Raw genomic sequence first — 25,048 nt, 5'->3', positions numbered from 1 at the left:
CCAGGTTTGTTTAACAAAAGCTCATGAGGCACCCACAGTCCTTTCTCAATTTTTATAGGGTCTATACCCATTGCACATCAAGCTGCTGGCACACCTATGCTCACTCACATGTTGCAAGTCTCCAGGAAGCCTGGAGAAATGCAGTGCCATTGGCACATAAGTCACACTTAAGGCAGAGGGAAATGGCTGGGAAGGAGACATTGTACTGAAGATCTCACTCAGTGCTCTTAGTGATGCGTGTGCACACATGAACACACGAGAATGGAATGTGTTCTTAAAATAGTTTCCACTATGAGTGCAACTTGCCTTCTGTGAAAGGAGCAAAAATGTAGACTCCAAGCCATTACAGTGGTACCTTGGTTCCCAAATTTAATCTGTTCCTTAAGTCTGTTCCAAAACCAAGGCACGCTTTCCCATAGAAAGGAATGCAAAATGGATTCATCCCTTCCAGACTTTTAAAAACAACCCCTAAAACAGCAATTTAACATGAATTTTACCATCTAACGAGACCATTGATCCATAAAATGAAAGCAATAATCAATGTACTGTACTATAAAATAAATAAGACGGTATTGTAGATGACAAAATTAAAATTATTTTTTTCCTTATGTGCACTGATGTGCATGAAGAACAAGTCATAGTCAAAAAAAAACCCACACGAACAAAAAAACAAAAAATAGCAAAAACATAAGTTCCAAATATCACCTCTATGTTGTGTCAGTGCTCGGGACTCAACAGCCGACAGACTCAACAGGAAGCCTCTGATTAGCAGCAGGGGACTCAATTTACAAATGGAACACACTCAACAGGAAGCAGAACATGTTCAGCTTCCAAGGCAAAGTTCACAAACCGAAACACCTACTTCTGAGTTTGCAGCATTCTATATCCAAGTTGTTCATAAACTACGCTGTTCTAAAACCAAGGTACCACTGTGTTCCCATGTAAAATCAGTGCTCAAACTACTAGTAGTTTAGGAAAAGCTAACCTGAAAAGCACCTTCAGGAACTTGAAGATAGCTAGGCATTGAATGCAAAGAGGAATTGCATGAGCAATGAGCTGAATTGTATATTGGGTAATTAAGGGCATGCTTCTAAAACCAGGCACAAAGTGTTGTTGCTTGCACTGACTAAGTTAGAAATCAAGAGACTTAAGGTAAAAATGACTCACATGAGAACACATGTTTCAGTGGATCTACTCTGAATATGACTTAGTAGGAATCCACTCTAAGGAAAAATAATAATAACAAAAGATTAAAACCTCTTTTCATTTAAACTTTGTAGAATATAATGATGCAGAGCTCTGCTAAAACCTGTGCTTTAAAAGAAAAGAAATTGAAGGAATACACTGTGTAAGCTATATCAAAACTATTTCAAACAAAATAAAAGCTATATTACTAAAAGTAACAGTACCTCAGTTTTTAGCACACTACATTTCAAGAGACAATGTATTTTAAAAGTACAAACATTTTAATGTGCAAAATAAAATGTCATAGCATGATACTTTACAATTTCCAACATTAGTTTTCAGTGCATTAAATGAGCATCTCACAGCCGGAACAGTAAAATAATGTTAAGTACACTTCCCTCTGATATGCTGCAAGTACATTTTTTTAAACAATTCACATAGTTTACATGAAAAAATACAAGCTCAACTCTTTAACAAGATTCTGAAACAGACCTAGAGATCCAAGGGGAAAAGCATGTTTTATTATCCATATATCAATTACCTCTAATTTTAGCCCAAAATATTAAAGGACCAAGTGGGGTGGGGTAAAGTTAGTATTCTCAGCAGACTTCAAAGTGAAATGATTATCATTACTTTGTTTAATTATAATTTCTCTTTTTAATCTTAAAAATTATATTTCCAATTATAGGCATTTTTAATTGTCAACTACTGGAAACCAGAGACCAAATTCAACTTTTTTGGGGTTTTACAAGAGGCCATGGATAAAGAATATGAATGGCTCCCAGCTCCAGTCTTATGCTACTTTAAAGGCACATGGCATATTAAGATTTGCTCTAGAATGGTGTGTTCAACCAGGAAATAATGTACAATGTATCTTGGATTTTTTTATAGATTAAAAATGAAGGCATAATATATATATATAAATATATACCTATATAAAAGTTATGCAACAAGCTGACAACATTTTAAAGTTAAGCATTTGCATTCAAATAATGTGGCCATATTAAATCTGGTAAACGTGTGGCATGTTTAAGTTCGTAAAAGTCCACTAATAAATTGGGGGTGAGTGGAAGAAGAACACCCAATGTAGAGATCTAGATAAAGTTTAAATACTCTTTTAAATGCCTGGTTTACATCATGTCTTCCTGACATCCTTGCTTTTTCAGCAAGAACTCTTCATATTTAACTGTGTAAAATGCCTAGTTGAATTTTGCATACTATTTAGAATGATAGGTGTCTCTTGCAACATCATAACATAACATAAGGACATAACATAAGAAAAACCTGCTGGATCAGGCCAATGGCCCATCTAGTTCAGTTTCCTGCTCTCAGAGAGGCCAACCAGATGTTTTTCAGAAACCAGCAAGTGGGATTCAAGCACAAAAGCACTCTCCCCTCCTGTAGTTTCCAGCAGCTGGCAATCAGAAGCACTGCTGCCACCAACTGTGGATGTTGAGCATAGCCGTCATGACTAGTAGCCATTGACATCCCTCTCCTCCATACATTTGTTTAATCCTCTTTTAAAGCCATCTAAGTTGGTGGACTCGGGTGGCATTGTGGGTTAAACCATAGAGACTAGGACTTGCCGATCAGAAGGTCGGTGGTTTGAATCCCCGCGACGGGGTGAGCTCCCGTTGCTCGGTCCCTGCTCCTGCCAACCTAGCAGTTCAAAAGCACATCAAAGTGCAAGTAGATAAATAGGTACTGCTCCGGTGGGAAGGGTAAACGGCGTTTCCGTGTGTTGCTCTGGTTTGCCAGAAGCGGCTTGGTCATGCTGGCCACATGACCCGGAAGCTGTACGCCAGCTCCCTCGGCCAGTAAAGGGAGATGAGTGCCGCAACCCCAGAGTCGGTCATGACTGGACCTAATGGTCAGGGGTCCCTTTACCTTTACCTTTAAGTTGGTGGACATCATTGCCTCCTGGGAGATCAAGAACCACAGTTTACCTATGCACAGCATATAATAAAAAAAAATATGCTGAGGCACTAAAGAAGTAATTTCACGTGGTATTAACTGCACTAATATAAGAATATACTAAATAATAGCACTTATAATACGGTGATCTTCACCCATTCCACAAAAACTGGTGAAATTAGAGAACACAGAGAATGCTCATTCTTTCTAGAGGTCATGAAGGAAAGAGTCTTAGGTTGTTGCAGAAAATGCACAGAACTTTAAAAAGAGAAGCTTTTGACACTAATGCCAATTATTATGTGAGAAACCTTCAAAACATTCCCCCTTGGGGTAACTCCAGCTCCAGCGACTTTAATGTAAATAAATTTGAACCAATGGCAAATGTTCTGAAAATTTCATTCTGTTCATATTAAGTCTTTCTGCCATCATTCCCCTTCTATTATCACTCATTAATCTCTTCTAATGAGCACATATATCTGCACTATCCATTGAGGAGGGAAGGAGTTGTTTTAAAAAGAAATCTACAAGCAGCAATATCTTAATAAATAGACTGACTAGGCATAAATCTGATACCAACACTATTGGCACACAATAACATCATTGATGGATTCCCAAAATGTACATGCAATATGCATAAACAATATTATTTCAAGCATAATCAGGGAATCATGGCATTGCCTAAGTAATAAATAGAATAAAAAATTAAAGATTATTCACAGAAAAATTAGTGGTAAAATCACATATGTAGGTATATAGGAGCTCAAAATAGTTTACAACCATAAGCAGCAAATTGGTCCTTCATTGTAAACCAGTCAAAGTCTTTGTCCAGAATTAACTGCTTACATGTTATCTCATGCCAATAAACAAAATCCAAGAGACTGAACACAAGTATTCTCAAGCACATACAGAACTCTTGAATGCTGCCATGTTCAAAAGCATGTTAATTTAAAAGATATTTACATAACATGAAAAATATTAAAAACTTCATTTTAACTGTGATTTCTTGAAAGCATATTTCCTGGGTGAAAATGATTTTTCTTGGCTTCTAATTACACGACTGTTAATTACAGTTGAGACGAGTGGTTTCTGTTGTGAAAAACGTGCCCAAACAAGGCTTGAATAGTGTTGGTTTCATGACGTAAACATTTTAAGTAGCAGCCACTAGGGTTTCTTTTCACAAACTGGCACATAGTCATACATACAATCATTTGACTTCTTTTGTTAAGTCTTCAGAAATATCTGATGTGATGTCTTTAACTTGCGGTTTTAAATCAATACTTTCAAATGTTTGATCCATTTATTCTGCTGTTCCATTAATAATCTTGGACAGGAGCTAGTTCTGGCATAAGGTTTACTGTTACATTTGTATACAATTTGCTGACTAAAACAGTAGGTGTATATAGCAGATTATTCAACCCATCAATGTACTGACGCTCTCGGGAATATCTTAATAGTTTATACCTGTGGAGAGCAAAAGTAAGGAGCATTGCTAAAAGCTATGGAAAGTCATGTTTAACTGGCTACAATCTGAAAGTGGTTTTCAGCCTTTAAACAAGCAGATAATTGTTTATCAAATGTAAACATATTCAAAATAAAAAAAAAACTTTGACGATATATGAACATACTTACACAGTGCAACAACTTCAACAGTGCAACCATATACATCTCTATTGGGAAGTAAGTCCTCTTGAATTCAATGGGGCTTACTTCCAGATATAGCCTAGTGGCCTATGGCTGGGAATATGCGAACACAAAATAAGCTAATGCTATCTAGTGCTTATTTTGACATCAGAACCAACCAATTCAAATCCTAGACCAAACATGGTGTTACTCAAGATGTAAACGCCACTTGGACATTTGTCCACACACCCAAGAGCAGGGGAGGTCCTGTCATGCCATCTTTATTGTGCTGACAGCTCTCCGTGAGTTTGAGTTCCACTCATGTGAAGAGGAGGAGGGCCTCCTCTTCTCATGAAAGATCACCACAGGAATTAGAACTGTGATCATTCAGGGTTCTAAATCATATGTTTATCATACTGGGAATAACAATGGTATATATTCCACAATGATAAACTTGAGACATGTTTTGCATGTGAAGAAACTATATACATGAATAGTTGCAACTGTTATGTTTTGCAGCTAACAGCATAATATGCTGAAAACAAAATCTCCTGTGAGCCTTTTGACACTAAGCCATTTTTCTTACCGTCCTAAGAATTGAACTTCTCCTCGGTGATGATGAGGAATAGACTTATACTTCCCTAGCTCTCCTTCTGGTCTTGATACGTTGTATCCTACATAGTGAACCCTACAATTGAAATAGTTAACATGTGTAAGAAAAACTTAAGATTTGTAAAGCCATTTTGACTGTGGTTGCAATCCTACGAACAATTTGCACAAATGGGAGTAAATCTTGTGGATGCAAGGTATTCACCACAGTCAGACATTTTTAAACTGAACATAGCTTATCTGGTCAGCTATGCAAAACATCGGAATGTGCAAGTTTCATCCTGCAACATGTCTGTCTGTCTCTGACCTATACAGAACATGTATGTCTTTATTTTTATTTATTTTTAAGCTGTTAGGGAAGGGTAATAAACTTTGATTTACTTGTTTGCTCTCGGATTATACTAAAATTCACATAAATGTTTTTAGACAACCGACTAAAGAGGAAATGTCATGAGAGAAACATTGGCAAGAGTCTTTAAAAACGCACATCTTCCAATTGACTGCAACTGCAGACTGGAAAAACAATAGTGAGACAGCAGGAACACTTAGAAGAATGGAAGAGTTTTCCAACATGCTGGCATCAGTTCCATCAGGCAGATCCAATCACACTTTTCAAAACACGAGCAGGGGAGACATTTATTTTGTTTATAGACTACTTATTAACTAAAGAAAATTCTCCCTAACATATTCTGAGTTTAATTCACTTTTAAAACTTATCCTTATCCTAGTTATGTTTCTTTGAAGTTCTTTAAAAGAGACTACCATCAGGACTGCCTAATAGGATGCCTTGTATGTAGAATGTTGTGTGTTGTGCCCCATCCTCAGATTGCTTTATAATGAAGGGCAGCATATAAATTTTAATAACAAATAACTTAATAGAAAATGCTTTGCTGTGCCATTAAAGTGATAGGAATTAGCATGATGTTAAATGACGGTTAGATACTAATTTACAAGTGTCTAATAGGCACCTGCACATCTGAATAAATCTTCTATCTCAATGCCAGAAGATAACTTGAAAGTCACTTCCATCAACCTATACATTCTATAAACACTCACCTATTCCAGAGATCATCATCTTCTCCACCCCATCCCCAGAAAGCATTTGGAAATCCATTGATTTTTTTGAATTGTTCTATTGTTAGTCCACTTACACCACCAAAGAACTCATTGTATGGAAGACTGAAAATGACAGCAGGCAAATTTCATTTTCTTTAGTGCATTTAGGTAAAAATAATTATTTCTTCCTACAACTTTCCACATTTGACAAACAATTAACCTTTTTGAAGAAATGAATACACCTTTTAAAATCAAAGCTTTCACAATTTTGTTAAATCAATTCAATAAGCCAAGTTTATTTCTATAACGTCATATTACAGCTGTTCCTACAAACACACAAGGAAAACACTAACCACGTAGTCAGGAGGTTGGATTTAGGCATACAAGTGTAAAATAAAGCTTTAGAAATATGGGCTGGGATTCATAGAATGGCACAACTAGCTCCATGAAACCAATGATGTTTTAGGAGCAGCCCCTATTCACATGTATTTAAAGCAAAAATAAAGAGACTTTCAAAAGCAGGTTGTGATATGGCATGAGAATCTACTTTACAAAGCATAGGGGAGGAAGCAAAAATCATATTGGGTGTGCACCTATAGAACCCAACCATAATCTTTTGATGCTGTATTTTTTTTCTAGACAAAAGCAGTGACTATCTGCAAATGCAAGAAAAGAAGAGCAAAGGAGGTATGATATAAAGCAGCTGAGCAATAAACATATGCAAGGTGTGAGGGAAAATGTAGGCTGAGAGCCATAGGAATAAAAGACAGCCATTGAGTAAATGGGCAGCTGAATCACAAAGACCTGGAGCTTTAGAAGATAGAAACTAAATCTGTTGTGGCCACTGCAAAATTAAGCTATGGGAACAGGTTTTAGGTAAGGGAGAAATGTAGTCAGAAGTGCATACATCACTGAGAAGAGATAGTTTTTTGTGATTTCATCTAGTAAGCAAGTTTTATTATGGGATGGTTGTTTGTCAAAGAATGATGGGAATGACTTTCAGCCTATTTGCACAGCAATGTAGCTACGGTACATAGCTATGCCAATGCAATACATGTCAATAAGGTTAACAAGGAAACTTCTTAGAAAGCCCAAGTTCATGGAAAGGAAACTGCCTCAGTAGAAGGGCTAGGTAATAAAACTGTACATATTTTGTCAATTAAAAGTGTTTTAAAACCTTCACATCTGCAAGTTAATGTTGAACTTTTGAGATATGAGATGTACCTCAAAGTAGTTACAGTCCAAAACTTTTTCACTGCCATATCCATATTTATAATTACCAAGTTCTATGACAAAGCTTAAAAACCCATAGTCATATATGGAAGTTATATGGAATGCACGAGCCTTTTAATCCATAGATCATCTGCATGAACTGCTTAACTTTTGTTATACACAAATACTAACTTTTCTGTTTTATACTGCTTCAAGGAATGTCTAGTAGTACTAAATTTAACCCATACTTGTGGGACAGCAGGAGGAATGACTGACTTAAATATTTATTTTCCAATGTTGTGCCATTTCCTAATGGCAAAGCTTTGTCTAATTGTAAACATTGGTTATAACTATAGAGATTCAGAATGAATTTTCTACAATCACAAATTAATTGAATTCATTACTTACATGTACATATATTTGTCCAGCTTTGCGGCGAAATGTCGTGGCATCTCACCACATCCATAATAATTTCGATCGTTTTCAGGTAAGTGATCCACATCATGAAAAATTACACAGTCCCAGTCACCATCCTTCATGGCTTCTTTAAAACCAATGTTGAAGAGCATTGCTCGGTTAAATGGCTGTGTTCCAGTCTTAATAAGAGGGGAAAAACAAGACGTTAAGACTGTAATCCTCACCCAGGCATAAGCCCTTTTGAATTCTATGGCACTTCTAGGCAATATGGTTAGGATAGTGTAGGATAGTGCTGTAAATGTGTTAAATAAGAACTGACATAAAAGGACTGACTATTGACATAAGCTAGATATATACAAAACTTTAACATAAAAAGTTTTCTTAATATATAATGTTTGCTACTTCATAGCAAATGTTCCCCCTCCCATAAAATATTTGAGAAGGCCAGGCCCCCAAAGTTGATGGGCATTGCCATTTGAATGGTGGGTGGGTGGGTGGGTGGGCAGGTGTGGTCCCCCTGCCCCAATGTTTTAATCAAGTTGGCACCCCAGCTACATTCCTTCTAACAGCAGAAACGTTAAAGTCATAGTATGATATAATCATAAAATTGTAGAGTTGAAAGGGACCATGAGGGTCATCTAGTCCAACCCCACTGCAATGCAGGAATCTTTTGCCTCATGCTCTACTGACTGAGTGATCACAGCTCATTTGGAACAACCCACAAACTTGGATATGCAATGCCACAGTTAAAATTATATAAACTAAGAGACAATCTTTTTAAGCAAAAGAATTAGTTTTTAATTCACCTGATTAAAGGAAACATTTTAAGGAATTTTACCCAAACCTTGCAAGAGTAATATTTCTTGGGACTCAGCTAAAAGGTAAAGGTAAAGGACCCCTGACAGTTAAGTCAAGTCGCGAACGACTGTGGGGTTGCGGCGCTCATCTTGCTTTATTGGCCGAGGGAGCTGCCCTTTGTTCACAGACAGTTTTTCTGGGTCATGTGGCCAGCATGACTAAGCCACTTCTGGCGAAACCAGAGCAGCGCACTGAAAAACCGTTTACCTTCCCACTGGAGTGGTACCTATTTATCTACTTGCACTTTGACGTGCTTTTGAACTGCTAGGTTGGCAGGAGCTGGGACCGAGCAATGGGAGCTCACCCCGTCGCGGGGATTCGAACCACCGACCTTCCAATCAGCAAACCCTAGGCTCAGTGGTTTAGACCAGAGCGCCATCTCAACTACACAGCTGCAAATAAAACGTTTTAAATGTGTTGTAAAGTGCAATATACAAATCTGACACTAGATGGTGACAGTGAGCTATGCAAAATTCAATGTATTTTTTAAAACATTTATTTTAAAAAAGCATTTTCATAGCATTTTTATATGTGTGTAGATTACACCTTGGAAACCATGATTAACATAGATACAATGCATTATTTACAATAATATATTTGAATTCATTCTAAAACAAATATAAAGCCGCTCACCTGTTCAACAACATAAAAAGCAAATTCCAGTCTTTGGTTTTGTAACACTGGTATCAGGTGTCGGAAAAATATTGGAAGATGTTCATGGCGATTCCGAAAAGGAATGAGTATTGCAACCTTCAAATACAATGAGTAAGTTTGTATAAGTATAATACAGTATTACTTTTAAACTACAGTTCAATGTCAGCTTCTGGTCTGAAAAACACAAATTATACATATACATATGTTCTATATCATTCTGAAGATGTATTCCAGTATTGCAAAAGAAAAACCATGTCAAGACTGAGAAAATCACCTAGCTTTATTAGATCATGCTGCACATAGACTGAAACATTTAAGAAGTATTTTTAGACGTTAAGAAAATATCATCTTCACTTTCACCTCACCTTCCACCGTGGTTTACAGTCCTTGGGCCTCCAATGACCACCTGGTTCAATGTCTAAATCTTTTGAAAATATCTTCTGAATTTCATCCAAACCAATTTCACTCATATTGACATCAATAAAGCCTCCTAAGTTGTGAAAAGAATGAAGTATTAATGTGAATTTAAAAAACCAACCTGAAGTTATTCATAATTATGACTTAAAATAGAACACTACTATGATAAAACTAAAATATATAAACTCCATAGGTCAGGCATGGGGAACCTCTGAAATATGGGCCAAATTATGGTAAGTGTGGGGCAGGTAAAAATGCAGCTACAAAAGGAACAATTGGGAGCCTTTAAGAGCACTCCTTATTTTTGTTTGACATTTCTAATGTTTGGCACCAAATGCAAGCCTTGCTAGAATTGGATCCACCCCAGAGCTTCCAAAAGGTTACTTTTTTTTGTGTAAAATATTTATTGCGATTTTAAACAACAAAAGTAACAACAGAGTTACAGAAAAAGCAAAAAGGTTCATAGTAAGAATATAAATAAAAAATTAAAAAATAAGAATAAGGAAAGTAAGAATAAAAAATAAGAAAAAAGATTACAAATGTTCATAGGTCATACTTTCATGATCTTTGGACTTCCTCTCATCGCCCTCCCCTGCGTTCTCCGTCATATAGTTAAATACAGCAATTTGTTACCTTACTTCCAATCTTATTTTGTAATTCTCAGATATCCAATTCCAAATTATAAATATTTTTATCATAAATTAACCTGCTAAATTTGAACATAGTGTTTCTTCAGATTTCACAATTTCTCTGCACATCACCTATTCTCATATGTCTTACATTAGGTTTACTGCTGCCATGTTACTCTCATTTGTGCATACTCCTAACATTCATACAATTTATAGCGTTTCTGTAGATAGTCTTTAAATTTTTTCCAGTCCTCTTCCACCGTCTCTTCTCCCAGGTCTCGAATTCTGCCAGTCATTTCAGCCAGTTCCATGTAGTCTATCAGTTGCGTCTGCCATTCTTCCAGAGTGGGCAAATCTTGTGTCTTCCAATGCTTTGCAATAAGTATTCTTGCTGCCGTTGTTGCGTACATTAAAAAAGTTCTATCCTTCTTCGACACCCCTTGGCCGACAATGCCCAGGAGAAAGGCCTCTGGTTTCTTAGGGAAGGTATACTTAAATACCTTTTTTAGTTCATTATAAATCATTTCCCAGAAAGCCTTAATCCTTGGGCACGTCCACCAGAGGTGAAAGAACATTCCTTCAGCTTCCTTACATTTCCAACATTTATTATCGGGCACGTGATATATTTTTGCCAGCTTGACTGGGGTCATGTACCACCTGTATATCATTTTCATAATATTTTCTTTCAGGGCATTACATGCCGTAAAACTCACTCCAAAAGGTTACTGCCACCAACTGCAACCCCCTTACAGCAGGGACCTTCCTTTGCAGTCCCCATTTGAGTTCAAGCTATTAGTGCCATCGGCCGAGTCTTGTAGAACACTCTTCCAATAGAGATTCAACAGGATCATTCTATTTCAGAATGTTTCAATTTTTAAAGGTGGGCTGAAAACCTTTCTATTCCATCAGGCAATTTCCATAATAATTAGCTGATTTCTGATTTTAAAAATAAATAAATTCATATGGTTTTCACTGTATGGCCTTCTGAGCGTATAACTTTTGTAAACCACTCTGATATTTTTCATGAATAGTGGTTTATAAAGATACTTATTAATAAATAAAATAAATTGTCGTTAATTGCAGCAATGGGTAAAAGTTCTCTCCTGCAAGATGACAGAATCCTCTAACTGAAAAGAACACTGCACCTGAATGCACTGCTTTCAAAACATGCATTCTCATAGCCAGCTCTGAACTGTGGTATGTACTTCCAAAACTTATTTTTCTACTAAACAGTTTTCATTATTAAAAATAAATAAATCTAACCTGCTTTTCTTCTACTTTGAGGATTCTAGTTATATAAATTATATCCATATTCATCTAAGAAATGGTTTTAATATAAATTATATCCATACTCATCTAGGAAAATTTTTTAATACACTTTATTGAAAGAGACTATTTCAAAGCAATCTGTAGTAAAACAGATCATATGTCAAGGTGAACTTACTCATATATGGCAACTTTTCCGGACAAGGTTGGCTAGGAGAATAAGTGAAATTTTCTGGAAGGTACATCACAGTTTGTGCAAGGTTATCACTTGAATTGTTGCCTTCAGGGTAATCTTCATAGAAAGAAATACAATTTCAATTTAAAAGAGAAAGAAAAAACACAATTGTTTCTATGTTTATAAGGTAACATTGCCATCTGCATATTATTAATTTTAAAACATCTCTCTCATATACTTTCTGAGGAACTCAGAAAGATACAATAGAAAAACAGTATTTCAAAAATGCCAATGGAGTGATAAAGGGTTATGTCCTGAGCGTGATGTTGTTCAATATCTTTATAAATAACTTGGGTGAAGGCATTTTGACATCAATGACACCAAACTGGGAGCGGTAGCTAATACTGCAGAACACAGAACTAGAATTAATAAAATATTATTACTGACTATAGAAGATTGGAGAACTAGGCCCAAACCAACAAAATGAATTTCAATAGGGACAAATGTAAAGTTCCACACTCAGACAGGAATAATAAAATGCACAAATGTAGGATCAGGGACATCTGGCTTGACTACTGTACAAGTGGAAAGGATCTGGGGATCTTAGTAGACCACAAGCTTAACATGAGACATCAAAAATATAAAAAACTAATGCAATTCCAGTCTGCATCAACAGAAGTATTGTGTCCAGAACAGGAGAAATAATAGTACCACGCTGTTCTGCCTTGGTCAGACCCCAGCTGGAATACTTTGTCCAGTTCTGGGCACCACAGTTTAAAAAGAATATCAACAAGCTGGAATGTGTACAAAGGATAGCAACCAAAATCGTTAAGTGTCTGGAAAATAAGCCTTATGAAAAATGGTTGAGAGAGTTGAGTACGGTTAGCCTAGAAAATAGAAGACTGAGAGATGATATGATAGCCATCTTCAAATATCTGAAGGGCTGTCCCATGGAAGAGGGAACAAGCATATTTTCTGGTGTTCCAAACCAATGGATTCAAATTACAAGAAAGGAGATCCCAACTAAATGTTAGGAAGAATATTCCAATGGTAAGAGCTGTTCAACAGTGGGAAAAGTTACCTCTGAAGGTGGTGGATTCTCCTTCATGGGGGTTTTTTAAACAGAGGTTGAGAAGCTATTTGTCAGGTATTCTTTAGCTATGATTCCTGCATTGTGAGGTTCCTCCCAATGCTACAATTCTATGGCTATAAGATTCTAAGATATAAAACAATCCCCACCCCCAAAAGCCCACAACACAATAATAATTTCAGAACAGCCAGGCAGAACAAAAAAATAATCAGCCACATCCTTTTTGAACAATCATGTTTCAACTGCCTGAAACCATATGGTGATATGGCCTGATACACAAAGTGGATTCCACAAAGTGGAATACTCTAGCCCAGTTTGCCATCAGCTGTGCTTCACAACTTCAGAGATCTGGAGCATAGCCTCAGATGATGATTGGTGAATGCTGGGAGAAACACACAGAACAAGGCAGTCCTTAGATTTCCCAGACCCCAAACAACTTTCAGGTTAACACCAGTTCCTCGAATTCAGCCCAGAAACAAACCTGCAGTCAAATTAGTGTGCTGGAATCAAAATGTCTAGCTCCCATCAACAATTTCCTTTCTATTAATCACCTATTTCTGACATTACAATGTTTTTGGTGCCAGATTAAGGTTTTTCTGATTGTCTGGACATTTTAAAAGGGTTACATTTGTCTTTAATTTGTCTTTATTTGTTTTCAGCTGCTGTTGTTTAGTTTGTATTCTTCTATGTTTTGCATTTATTGGGTTCTATTTTTGCTGCTCTTATTCTATTCTTATTCCAATTTTATTGTACGCTATCCTAGGATCTATTTCATGGCCATTTTAGAAATTTTTACAATAAACAAATGCATTGTAATCTATGGTTCACTCAACAGATGGTTATGAAAATGTTCTAAGATAAAAAATGAAAAGCATAACGTTCTTACCTGTGCCATTTAAAGTAGCATTTTTATTAGTGTACAGCCTGATCATATGCCCTATTGTTTTCACATTTTCTTTCAGCATTATACCTCGTGCTTGAACCATAAATAGATACGTATTTGCTGTTGAGAGATGAAAAATCATTCAAAATTGGCTTCAATTTGAAACTGAAACTATAAATGTTACTCATTATTGCACAATTATATGATTGACAAATATAATATAATAATATATATAGTCATTGCCAAATATAAATTAAGGCACTGAAAAAAAGGGGGGAAGCTGTGGGACCTCAATAACAGTTGGAAGTGAAATGTACGGGGTGGCGCCACCGGCAATGGCGGACTCCCTCTGAACTGGAGGGACTGGCTCCACGGTAAACAGGGTCTTCTCCGCTACGGCGAAGCGGGGACCCCTTTAAAATCACAGGCGGATGAAGCCTGTGACCGTGGGACTCGGCAGGCACCTTTAGCGCCCCCCCAATCCGCTAAGGAACCCACCAACGGGCTCCGAAGTGAGGAGGGGGAAGTGGCGCGGTGCTGTGAGTCAATCGCTATTTCCGTGGAGCGAAGCCGCACAGCTGTTGCCGGAGAGTGCCGGAGAGTGCTGCCTTTTTTCCTGGGACAATTTGCACTCTAAAAATAAGCACCCGTGAGTACTTAGAATTTGAACAATTGTCTATAATGTTCCTAGACATTTTAGAGTTGTTGGAAGTAAAGATTAATAGAAAAGCAGTGATAATTTTTGTGGATGCGGAGAAAGCCTTTGATAACATTTGTTGGACCTTTATGAAGAAGAATCTTCAAGGGATGGGGGTAGGCCAAGGATTTGAAAACGGTATAGGTGCTATATACTCTAAGCAAAAAGCAAAGTTGATTGTTAACAATGTGGTAACGGAAGAGATTCCTATAGAAAAAGGTACACGACAGGGATGCCCAATATCACCCTTACTTTTCATAACAGTCCTGGAGGTCTTGCTGAACATGATTAGAGGGGACCAATTGGTTAAAGGTGTTCAGCTCGGAGCTAAAGACTACAAATTAAGGGCATTTGCAGATGATTTGGTATTGACTTTGCAACAGCCAGAGACTAGTACTAAAAGAGTCTTAGAACTAATTGAGAAATTTGGTCAAGTAGCAGGATTCAAACTGAATATGCAAAAAACCAAAGTGTTAGAGAAAAATCTAACAATGGCAGAAAAAGAGAAGTTTCAGAGTGAAACTGGTTTAACAATAACAAAAAAGGTGAAATATCTGGGTGTGAACTTGACTTCTAAAAATGTAAACTTATTTAAAGACAATTACGATAAGTGTTGGACAGAGGTGAAGAAAGATCTAGAAATATGGTCAAGGTTGAGACTTTCCTTGTTAGGCCGAATTGCTGTTATCAAGATGAATGTATTGCCTAGAATGTTGTTTTTATTCCAGACACTCCAGATCTTGGATAAGATGGACTGTTTCAAGAGGTGGCAAAAAGACATATCAAAATTTGTCTGGCAGGGCAAAAAGCCCAGAATAAACTTTAAGATCTTAACTGATGCAAAAGACAGAGGGGGTTTTGCCCTGCCGGACTTGAGACTTTATTATGAATCGGCAGCTTTTTGCTGGCTGAATCAATGGCTACTTCTTGAGAATACAGACATTTTGGATCTGGAAGGGTATGATAATAGATTTGGTTGGCATGCATACATATGGTATGACAAGGTAAAATTGCATAAAGGCTTTAAAAACCATATTGTTAGGAAAGCACTGTATAATGTCTGGATAAGATATAAGGATCTACTGGAAAGTAAAACTCCCAGGTGGTTATCACCAATGGAGGCTAATGAGTTAAAGAAACTAAATATGGAGTCCAAATGGCCAAAGTATGGTGAAATTTTAGAACAAGATGGTGAAAGAGTTAAATTGCAGAGTTTTGACAAATTAAAGTCTAAGGTACGAGATTGGTTCCACTACCGTCAGATAAACGAGGTATTTAAACAGGACAGGAAAATAGGTTTCCAGATGGAGAGGTCGAAAATAGAGACAGAATTGTTAGAACCCAGTACTAAGAACTTGTCGAGAATGTACAATTTGCTGCTGAAGTGGAATACACAAGATGAAACAGTAAAATCAGCTATGATCAAATGGGCACAAGACATAGGTCATGACATAATGTTTGATGATTGGGAACAGTTGTGGAATACAGGTATTAAGTTTACAGCTTGTAATGCATTGAGAGAGAATATAATGAAAATGATCTATAGGTGGTACATGACCCCAGTCAAACTTGCAAAAATTTATCATTTGCCCAGCAACAAATGTTGGAAATGTAATGAGACTGAAGGTACTTTCTATCACCTTTGGTGGACCTGCCCGAAGGTAAAGGCCTACTGGGAAATGATCTATAATGAAATTTAAAAAGTCCTTAAATGGACATTTTTGAAAAAACCAGAGGCCTTTCTCCTGGGCATGGTGGGCCAATTGGTGCCAAGGAAGGATAGAACATTTTTTATGTATGCTACTACAGCGGCAAGAATTCTTCTGGCAAAGTACTGGAAGACGGAGCAGCTACCCACTCTGGAAGAATGGCAAGCGAAGGTGATCGAGTACATGGGAATGGCAGAGATGACCGGCAGAATCCGTGACCAGGGGAGTGAGACGGTGGAAGAAGACTGGAAGAAATTCAAAAAATATCTTAAAGACTGTTGTAAGATTGATGATGGCTGAGATGTTATGGTTATAAGAAATAGAGAATTGCAGCTGTAAATCATAACTTTAAAGAATGTAAAATGAAAATGAGTGAATTAATTGAACTAAGGGTTGCTGAGAAAGGGCTAACATAAGGATGCAGAAAAAGGGAGGTATGGGGAAGTCCGGGAAATAAGGTGTATGAAAATAAGTTTAAGAAATTATATGTGTTTATCTGTTTGTATGTTTTGTATTGTTTTGTTTTATTATTTGTTTTATATATGTTTGGAAAATTAATAAAAATTATTATTAAAAAAAATAGAATTTGAACAATTGGATATTAAACAAAGATTTTATGAGAAGGACAGAATCGGAATATAAAAAAAAAAATCTATCAAATTAGGTACGGAGCGGGAAGGGCTAAACAGGAAATCACCCTTCCGTTCTTTTGTAAACAGAATAAAGCAAAGGCAATTTATACTAGAGCTCAGAAAATCGTCTTTAAAAGATTGGATTTCAACATTTTAAATTGTGAACTTTTTTTTTGGACTGTTTGAAGTGACTTTAAAGGGAAGTAACTTTCCTCCGTCCTGATCCTGGAGCGGGGTGTCAGGACTGACGTGGAAGTTCACTAAGACAATTGCTAAAAGAAGAGAAACTTTGCGATTCCACTGTTCCCTTTCGCATTTTAAAGGAATATATATGGACAAAGTATCTAAAGCATCTATAAAAAAAAAAGGAAACTCCGTGGCAAGAATAAACAGAAGTCTTCCCCCTAGGGGGAGCTTGTGAAACTGTAACTAACTCCAGGAAACTGACAGCTGTTACAGAATAATCGTGGGAAAGTATTTGACCTTGTAGGACAATGTATCTAGAAGCCTTGGTGTGTGCTTTTTACAAAACAAATGCTCTACTGGAAGAATTACACGAAAAGGTGAACTGGACAGTCATTTCGACTAGAAATCTTAAACAGGCAGTGGAATGTTTTGACCAGACAGCGGGAAAATATGTGGAGCATACTCAGGATTCAAACCAGGAGTGTATTTTGATAGAACAGGAGTTTGTGGCATTTAATCAGGAGTGTGTTTTGACAGAACAGACCCAACAGGAGTATGATCTTTTGGATTCGACAAATGAATTTGGAAAAAGCCAGATTTGGAAAGGAAAAGTTTGGTGTGGTTTGGAAATGGGGGGCTGGATTGACCCCCCTATGTTGGGATGTCTGGACTCTTCAAATATGGTAATGGGCTGCGAAATGCTTGGGACTGTTGGGGCTCTCAACTTTGGAGGGCCCTTGAAATATGCTTTTAATTACCACATGGAATGCAGCGATGAACATGGAAAAGGGTCTGATCTGTCGAGAAGAGTTAAAAACATTGCTAAGTTGGAGCTACCACGAGCAAAATATATTGTTAAGCTGGAGTTACCACGAGCAGGAGATAAGGGAAATTACAACTACAAATATGAAGAAGAGCCGCGGAAGGGCCATGGAAGTGACTTGAGGGCCTCGGACATAAGGTTACCGGGCTAGACTGATGGGAATAAGGACTGACAAATCCCGGAACCAGGAGGAAGGGGCGTTGGATAAAGATTGGATTTGTTTATACCTTTCTTTTTTTTCTTTATCATTATCAGAATGTTTTTTAAAGTTGATGGATGATAGAAAAATGTTGGAAGAAATCACCTGGCTTTAGCAAAGATGCTCAAAGAATTATGAAAGAATATTATGATTATAAGAAGCGGGCAAGGTTAAGACTTAAGCTTTAAATTTTTAAGGTTTATTTTATTATAGAAAGATAGGATTAAAATAGTCTAGGGTAATGTAATGATAGAATTTTATGAAACATGGAAAGGAAAGGATTTGCTGGGATAATTAACAACTAGGATACAAAGGAAGGGAGGAGGAGGTCTAAGAAAGAAGGTAATGACAGTTAAGGGTCTGAAAATAATGAACTTGCTTTTAAATGTTTTTTTTTTTTTAAAGCTCGGGATTTTTGCAATTTTGTCACCTTTTTGTTTTTTTATTTGGAATTTTCTTCTTTCTTTTTTTTACATGGTGGGAAGGGGATTCTTTGTATTTTCTTTCGTTGCTATTTTCTCTGTTTTCTCTCTTTGTAACATTTTGAAAATCTTAATAAATATTTTATTAAAAAAAAATTCAATATTCAGTTTAGAGTACCTGTCTTTTTCTTCACTAACTCTGAAAAAAAATCAATTAAATATGAGAACATGGTAATATATTTTTTGAACTTACTTTATGCAAAGGAAAGAAGGAAGAAGGAGGAATTACTTATAAGCCTGACATCTGGCATCTATCTATTTTAACAAGTGATGGATGCAGTCAGCATTGACAATGCTGGCACGTTCTGTCAAATAATATACCGTATTTTTTGCTCTATAAGTCGCACTTTTTCCCTCCTAAAAAGTAAGGGGAAATGTGTGTGCATCTTATGGAGCAAATGCAAGCTGCGCAGCTATCCCAGAAGCCAGAACAGCGAGAGGGAGCACTGTGCAACGATCCCTCCTGCTGTTCTGGCTTCTGGGATTCAGAATATTTTTTCCCCTTGTTTTCCTCCTCCAAAAACTAGGTGTGTCTTATGGTCTGGTGCGTCTTATAGAGCAAAAAATACAGTATATGCAAGCAGAGAAGAGAGCCATACCATCAGCTGTGCTTCTGCATGCCCCTGTATCATGATACAACAGTGACATTATAATGAGGAAGCATGAGAATATGAAAAGAGCCTGCTGGATCAGGCCAATGGGTCCCTCTAGTCTGGCATCCTGCTCTCACAGTGGTCAACCAGATGCTTATGGGAAACCTGCACAATAAGTTTGCCAACACCCGCTGTCATGATTTCTTCTTATGCCATTTTCTCTTCCCAAGAGAAAAAACCACATTGTTGCTTGATTGATGTGGCTACTGGCATGCCACAGGACAACCATGCAAAAGCTGGATATGAATCAGGCCCAACTCTACATAAAAAATATTATTTACCCAAAGCAGCCTTTGTTGTAACATAAATTGTAAGAAAAACTCGAACTGTGTTTTCAGCTAGCTGAAATGTCAGTGCTAGTATCAAGAATGCAAAATATCACATAAACTAGTTGGGCATGTGTAAGTTTGGTCCATGTCATTTTAGATATCCTGTAATCCAGAATTATTATCCCGAATGTAAACATGGAAACAAATTTAGGTCTGGATTCAACTCGCGAGTCACGTGAATGAAGCCTGCACAACGACTTCCATTAGTGTGACAGGGCTTTCCCCCCCACCTTCCCCTGTGAGCCCCCTGCACACACACATCAAATTAGTTTGAGGGGGTCAGGAGAACTCCCAGAACAGCACACAGTGGGAGGAGACAGAAGCTCATTCCATCTGGCAAACTGAAACGCTTGTGCTGATAGAACTTTTGCCATAGCACTACAATGAATTTCTTCCTTAGTTACCACAGTAAAACACTTCAATATGGTAACCAAATCACACCTCACAACCAAAGAAAAGGTAAGGAGGTATCATAAAGTCATGAGGCTTTCACAACTAGATTATTGTTACTTAAATCAATTAAACTTGTTATTGCACCACTGCACTGTAGTTTAATCCACAGGCAGACATCCTCTAAGGAAACATATTCCCTTTGAAACCAACGTGAAATCAATTTTGTTCAATTAGTAATTAAAGGGTGCTGTATAAAGAAATGTGAATTTGATTTTAAAAATAGGTAGCCATTCCACAATATGAAAGTTCAGTGCAAGTAAATATTAGGACTTATGCCAGAAAAGATTCATTTTCCTACTGAACACTATGCACTATCATGAATACTGATACATCCTAAATCATATAGGATCTTCTCAATTTTATATTCTCCCTTTTTGAGACAAGTTCATATCCAAATCGATTTCCAGATTTCCTACTTAACTGTACCAAGAAGCATATGAAGTAATCACTTCTGTTTGAAGGTAGTTTATGTCCATTTCCCCCATTTTTTTTAAGTGTCAACTAGTGGATGTTCTCCTGATGTTTGTTATCCTTTACTGCAGGTGTGTAGTCTAATTTGTGGTGTTGGGCCAGAGAGAGGGGATTTTTTTGTGTGTGCCATCCACCCCACTGCTCTTCAACCTTCCTAACTAAACTCACAGAGCTTGTCTGACACGTGGTGCTGGAGAACCCTTTTATGGTGGTGTTGGGAAACTTAATATTCAGGCTAAGGCTGCCACAAATGAGCCAACTAAGGACCACATGGCCTCTGTGACAACCATGGGGCTGTCTCACTGCATCAGTGGTCCAACAAATGTGGGTGGGCATACTCTCAACCTAGTCTTGCCACAGAGCAGGTTGGGGGCTTGCTGTTAGTCTGTTGTCATGGGTGGATCATTCTCTGGTTGAGCTAAATGTAGTAACTAACAAGGGTTAGTTCACCCTCAGAGACCAATGGAACCAGATGGATTCCTGAGTGCCCTGGGGGATTTTCTGGCTGACATGGCTAGTGCCCCTTTCAAGGCTCTTGTCTTACTGTAGAACGATGAGAAGTAGAACCACCAAAACAATCACTCCTGAATTCCCTTGCCATTACTGTGGGGCATGTAGATCACCTTGGTATTTCAAGTACACAGGAGGATTGGTGACTAGAGTTAAAACCTGAATGTCAGAATTGGAGCCAGTCCAATGGAGGCATCTAGAGCACTGTCAGTTCCATCTATACTGGATCAGTTTAGATTACTGTACTGTGAGAAGGTGGCCCATCTTAGCTTCTTAGAGCTAGCCTTAGGGCAGTGTTGGCCAACTTGGGTCTCCAGCTGTTTCTGAACAACAACTCCCATCATCCCTAGTTAACAGGACCAGTGGTCAGGAATGATGGGAATGATCCCAAAACAGCTGGAGGAGGATCCAGGGAGTGACAAATACTTCATTGGAGAAGGGAGAGATAGCAATTGCCTTTAAGGAGAGAGTGGCGCACCACCTCTTTAAAAAGACCCTCATCTAATATGTCAAAAGCCAGGTTAAACAGGTATGCCTTCAGCACTCACCAAAAGCTGTACAATGAAGATGCTGGATGCACCTCTGTGGACAGTTCCACAACTTAGGCACTGCTACAGAGAATGTCCTCTCTTGGGGGACTACATCCAGAACCAATATGGCCCCTCTGTTTATCTTAACACCTGAAGGGGGCCTGTAGGGAAGGAGGTGGTCTTTCAGGTATTTGGTGCCCAAGTCATTTAGGGCAGAGCTGGCCCAGACAGGGCAGGTGAAGCAACTGCTTCAGGCAGCAGAAGTCTCCCAGGCAGCACTCCCTGCCCTGCCACTTCCACCATTGGTGCTGAATTGGGGCAAAATTGAAGCCATTTTGGGCAAGATCTTTCCCAAAATTGTGCCATTTCTCCGCCCATGTCAGATGAGACAGGGCGTGTGGTGGCAGCAGAGCAGATAGGGCAGCAGGAGCCAAGTAGGTGGCGCCAGGAGCAGCAGCAGCAGCAGCAGCAAGGCAAAGTGGAACTTCCCATTTCACCTCAAGTAGTGAAATGGGATGCACCATCCCTGAGTTAGGAATTTAGGAATTAATGAGAGTACAGTCGTACCTTGGTTCTCAAGCAGAATGCGTTCCATGAGTCTGTTTGACTCCCGGAACCGTTCGAAAACCAAGGCGCGGCTTCCGATTGGCTGCAGGAGCGTCCTGCAGCCAATCGGAAGCCGCAGAAGCCACACCAAATGTTCAGCTTCCCAAAACCGGAACACTCACTTCTGGTTTTCAATCGTTCAAGAGCCGAAACGTACGAGTTCCAAGGCATACGACTGTACCTTGAATTGAGTCCAGAAGTGAAATGGCAACCAGTGCAGCTGTTTAAAAACAGGAGTTATGAGAGGTCTAAATGGAACCCCACCCAGTAATCTTGCTGTTGCAATTTGGACCAAGTGAAGTTTTCAAATCATCTACAAGTGGATTAATGTAGTAGATGTGGCCACAATATTTTTCGCAGGAGGAATTGTTTTTAAATGACTGCTATAGTGTATTTGTGTGAAAAGGCTGAGAAGCACTCAGGCTTTATAGAAATAAAATGTAAAATTATCCAAAGCTCTCTCAGCATATTTGCATGGGCTGTTCTCTTTAGAAGCTATGTCACAAGCACTGTCCAACACGCTCCCATATCTCACAAGTCTTATATATTCAAGTGTCATAATGAGCAGAAGAGTGGATCTGATTTCATCACCAACAAGAATTACCAAACAGAATGCAGGTAAAACTGGTATTTTCTTTTGTTAGAAGCCCAACTCCTGTAATAGCATGTTATCATTACAGACAAGTGTGCATCTCTCACAACACAAGGACAAGAACAATCCATCCCTTTGAAAACATGCACTTCCAAAATTTATTGACAGTGTACACACAGGAATGTTTGACCACCGTATGATTTGCCATTCACCCAACACAATGAAACTGCATCAGTGTAACATTTCAGTTTATGAGTTCACACTTGTGCATTTCTCACTCAACACCTGCAGCATCAGGCAATAATGACTTGCAAGTGTGAGATCAGCCACCACAATATCAAACATAGACTTTTTGATCATCGGCTCCTAGTACAATCTCAAACACAATGTTTTTCAATGGAGAACAGCTCCAAATCATCGCATGTGAGGAGGAAAAAACACACACGCATGTGCACATGTATGAATGAACCAAGTCCCTGGTGAATCCTTGGAGCCGTTTTGGAACGACATGCCCTTTAATCCCACCCACCGACCTTGAAAAAACGCAAGCCGGGGATCCCTTCTTACCTATTCCGGGTGCCACATAAATGAAATACAGGCAAGAGGAGGAGAAGGAAAAGAAGAAGAGAAAGACGAAAATCGAGCGGTTGGAGACTCGCAGCGCCTTCGTGAAGAGAGACATCCTCCTATTCCGGGGCAGAGAGGCAGGCCACCCCCCTCCCTCCCCCCGGCTGCAAGTGGCGGCTGCGCTTCCCAGGCTTGAAGGTGCAAACCCCACCCCCACCAAAATAAAAATAAATAAAAAGCAGGCTGCCCACGGACTGGATGCCAAGCCGAACCAGCTGCTAAGACAGACCACGAAGCCAAGAGCGAGGCCTCGGGAGAGCAGGAAGCCCCACCGGCGGGGACGGACTCCCAGGCATGGTCAGCGGGGCGAGGTTATCCCACACAGGATGGGCCAACCTGGGGACGGAGAGAAGGTCCGGCGCGGGGGGGGGGGCACAGAACGAAGCGGAGGGCGGGAAGGGGGGCAGCGCGCGCCACCCCAAAGGGAGGCGTCAAGGAAAAGGGCGAGCGCCCGCAGCCCTGAAGGGAGGAGGGCGATGCTTCATGACGCAGGTGAAAGACGCTGAGGGAAGTGTGGGAGGGGGTGTCGTTGTGGTCCCTCTAGGCCGCCCCCACCTCCCTGCAGTCCGAACTTGGTGCTCCCCCTGTGAGGCGGGAAGGAGAGGTGTTTCAGCAACGCCTCCTGAGGGGAAGCTGCTGCCGTTTGGCTCCGGGTCCTCTCAGCCCACCGGAAGCCCCCGCTGCTGGTTCCTTGGCCGACGCTGCCCGCCTCGCCATCCTGCCGCAGGCTGGGAGCGGTTGCCGTCCGGGCATCCCTAGCCGCTTTCTCTCCGCTCGGCTTGCTGCTCTTCCTCTTTTCCCGAGGCCCGCCTCCTTCCACCAGCGGGTTTCTCTCGGACTGCGGCGGTGGAGGGAAAGTGCGGGGTGCCTGGGCGGGCGGGCGCGCGCGCGGGCTCCACGGCGTGACGAAGGGGAACTGCAGAACTCCGTGTCGCGCAGGTGGCGGCGGGGGGTGATGGGAGGGGGGGCAGCGCGCGCCGCTCACGCTCGCGTGGGTTGGAAAGGCGGGCAGGCGCGAGGGAGGAAGCGCGCGCCGTCCCGCTCCCCGGGCCAATGCGGAACCGAGGACGAAGGGAGAGCCCTTCTTAGTCCAGCATCCCGTTCTCACATTGGCGAACCAGATGCCTGTGGGGAACCTGGAAGCAGGACCCGGCACAAGATTTTGCAGAGGCACTAAAAACTACTTTAAAAAAAAGACTAGGGAAAAGAAAACCTTAGAAGGGGTGGGGAACCAAACGTCACAGTGGGGACTAAGCATACTCAGTATGCATGAGTATGCAAAGCTCACTGACTGGGGAGGATGCAATGGAAAACCAGAAGGTTTTCACATATACTACTACTGGCAAGCCAGGTATCTCCCCCATCTTATATTTTTGCTGCTGGTTCTTCCAGCCTAAATGCAGAACCTTGTTTTTGTCCATATTGAAATTCATTTGGTTACTTTTGTTTTTTTTTCCTAATAATATTTATTAAGGTTTAATCAACAAATTTTAAACAAGTTTTAAACATAAAATACATACAGCAATAAAGAGAAAGAAAGAAAATGCAGATCAAAACATATTCA

General features: G+C 39.4%; 1 protein-coding gene across 3 annotated transcripts; it reads right to left on the bottom strand.

Annotated features, from left to right (window-relative positions):
* Positions 1-1,445: 1,445 nt before the first annotated feature.
* On the bottom strand, positions 1,446-24,459 carry B4GALT6 (beta-1,4-galactosyltransferase 6). 3 transcript variants are annotated; one of them, XR_014529284.1, is made up of 10 exons: positions 23,425-24,458; positions 13,989-14,105; positions 12,016-12,129; positions 9,891-10,015; positions 9,505-9,621; positions 8,005-8,192; positions 6,385-6,507; positions 5,306-5,407; positions 3,079-4,560; positions 1,446-2,715 (listed from the first exon to the last, which is right to left on the bottom strand). XR_014529284.1 is itself a non-coding variant. In XM_083517795.1 (9 exons), exons 1-9 carry the CDS (start codon positions 23,537-23,539, stop codon positions 4,413-4,415), a joined length of 1,149 nt encoding a protein of 382 aa, XP_083373921.1. In that variant the 5' UTR covers positions 23,540-24,363; the 3' UTR covers positions 1,446-4,412. The 3 variants fall into 3 exon arrangements, 2 of the variants coding, with proteins under 2 accessions (XP_083373921.1, XP_083373922.1); XM_083517795.1 differs by having other exon boundaries at positions 1,446-4,560; positions 23,425-24,363; XM_083517796.1 differs by lacking the exon at positions 6,385-6,507 and having other exon boundaries at positions 1,446-4,560; positions 23,425-24,459.
* Between the last annotated feature and the right edge of the window lie 589 nt (positions 24,460-25,048).

This window comes from Podarcis liolepis, assembly GCF_965112155.1.
Source record: "Podarcis liolepis genome assembly, chromosome: 8".
In the NCBI taxonomy this organism is placed as follows: Eukaryota; Metazoa; Chordata; class Lepidosauria; order Squamata; family Lacertidae; genus Podarcis; species Podarcis liolepis.
The sequence above is the reverse complement of the archived record's forward strand: the minus strand, read 5'-3'. Positions and strand labels throughout refer to the sequence as shown.

What these genes read in the sequence shown, in the direction of transcription:
- B4GALT6 (XM_083517795.1), bottom strand. Translation starts at nt 23,539, where the DNA reads ATGTCTCTCTTCACGAAGGCGCTGCGAGTCTCCAACCGCTCGATTTTC. An exon ending in CTTTTTATGTTGTTGAACAG is followed by an intron (nt 8,193 to 9,504) that starts GTGAGCGGCTTT and finishes CCTCTTATTAAG; the next exon opens with ACTGGAACACAGCCATTTAA. An exon ending in GATGATGATCTCTGGAATAG is followed by an intron (nt 5,408 to 6,384) that starts GTGAGTGTTTAT and finishes TTTCAATTGTAG; the next exon opens with GGTTCACTATGTAGGATACA.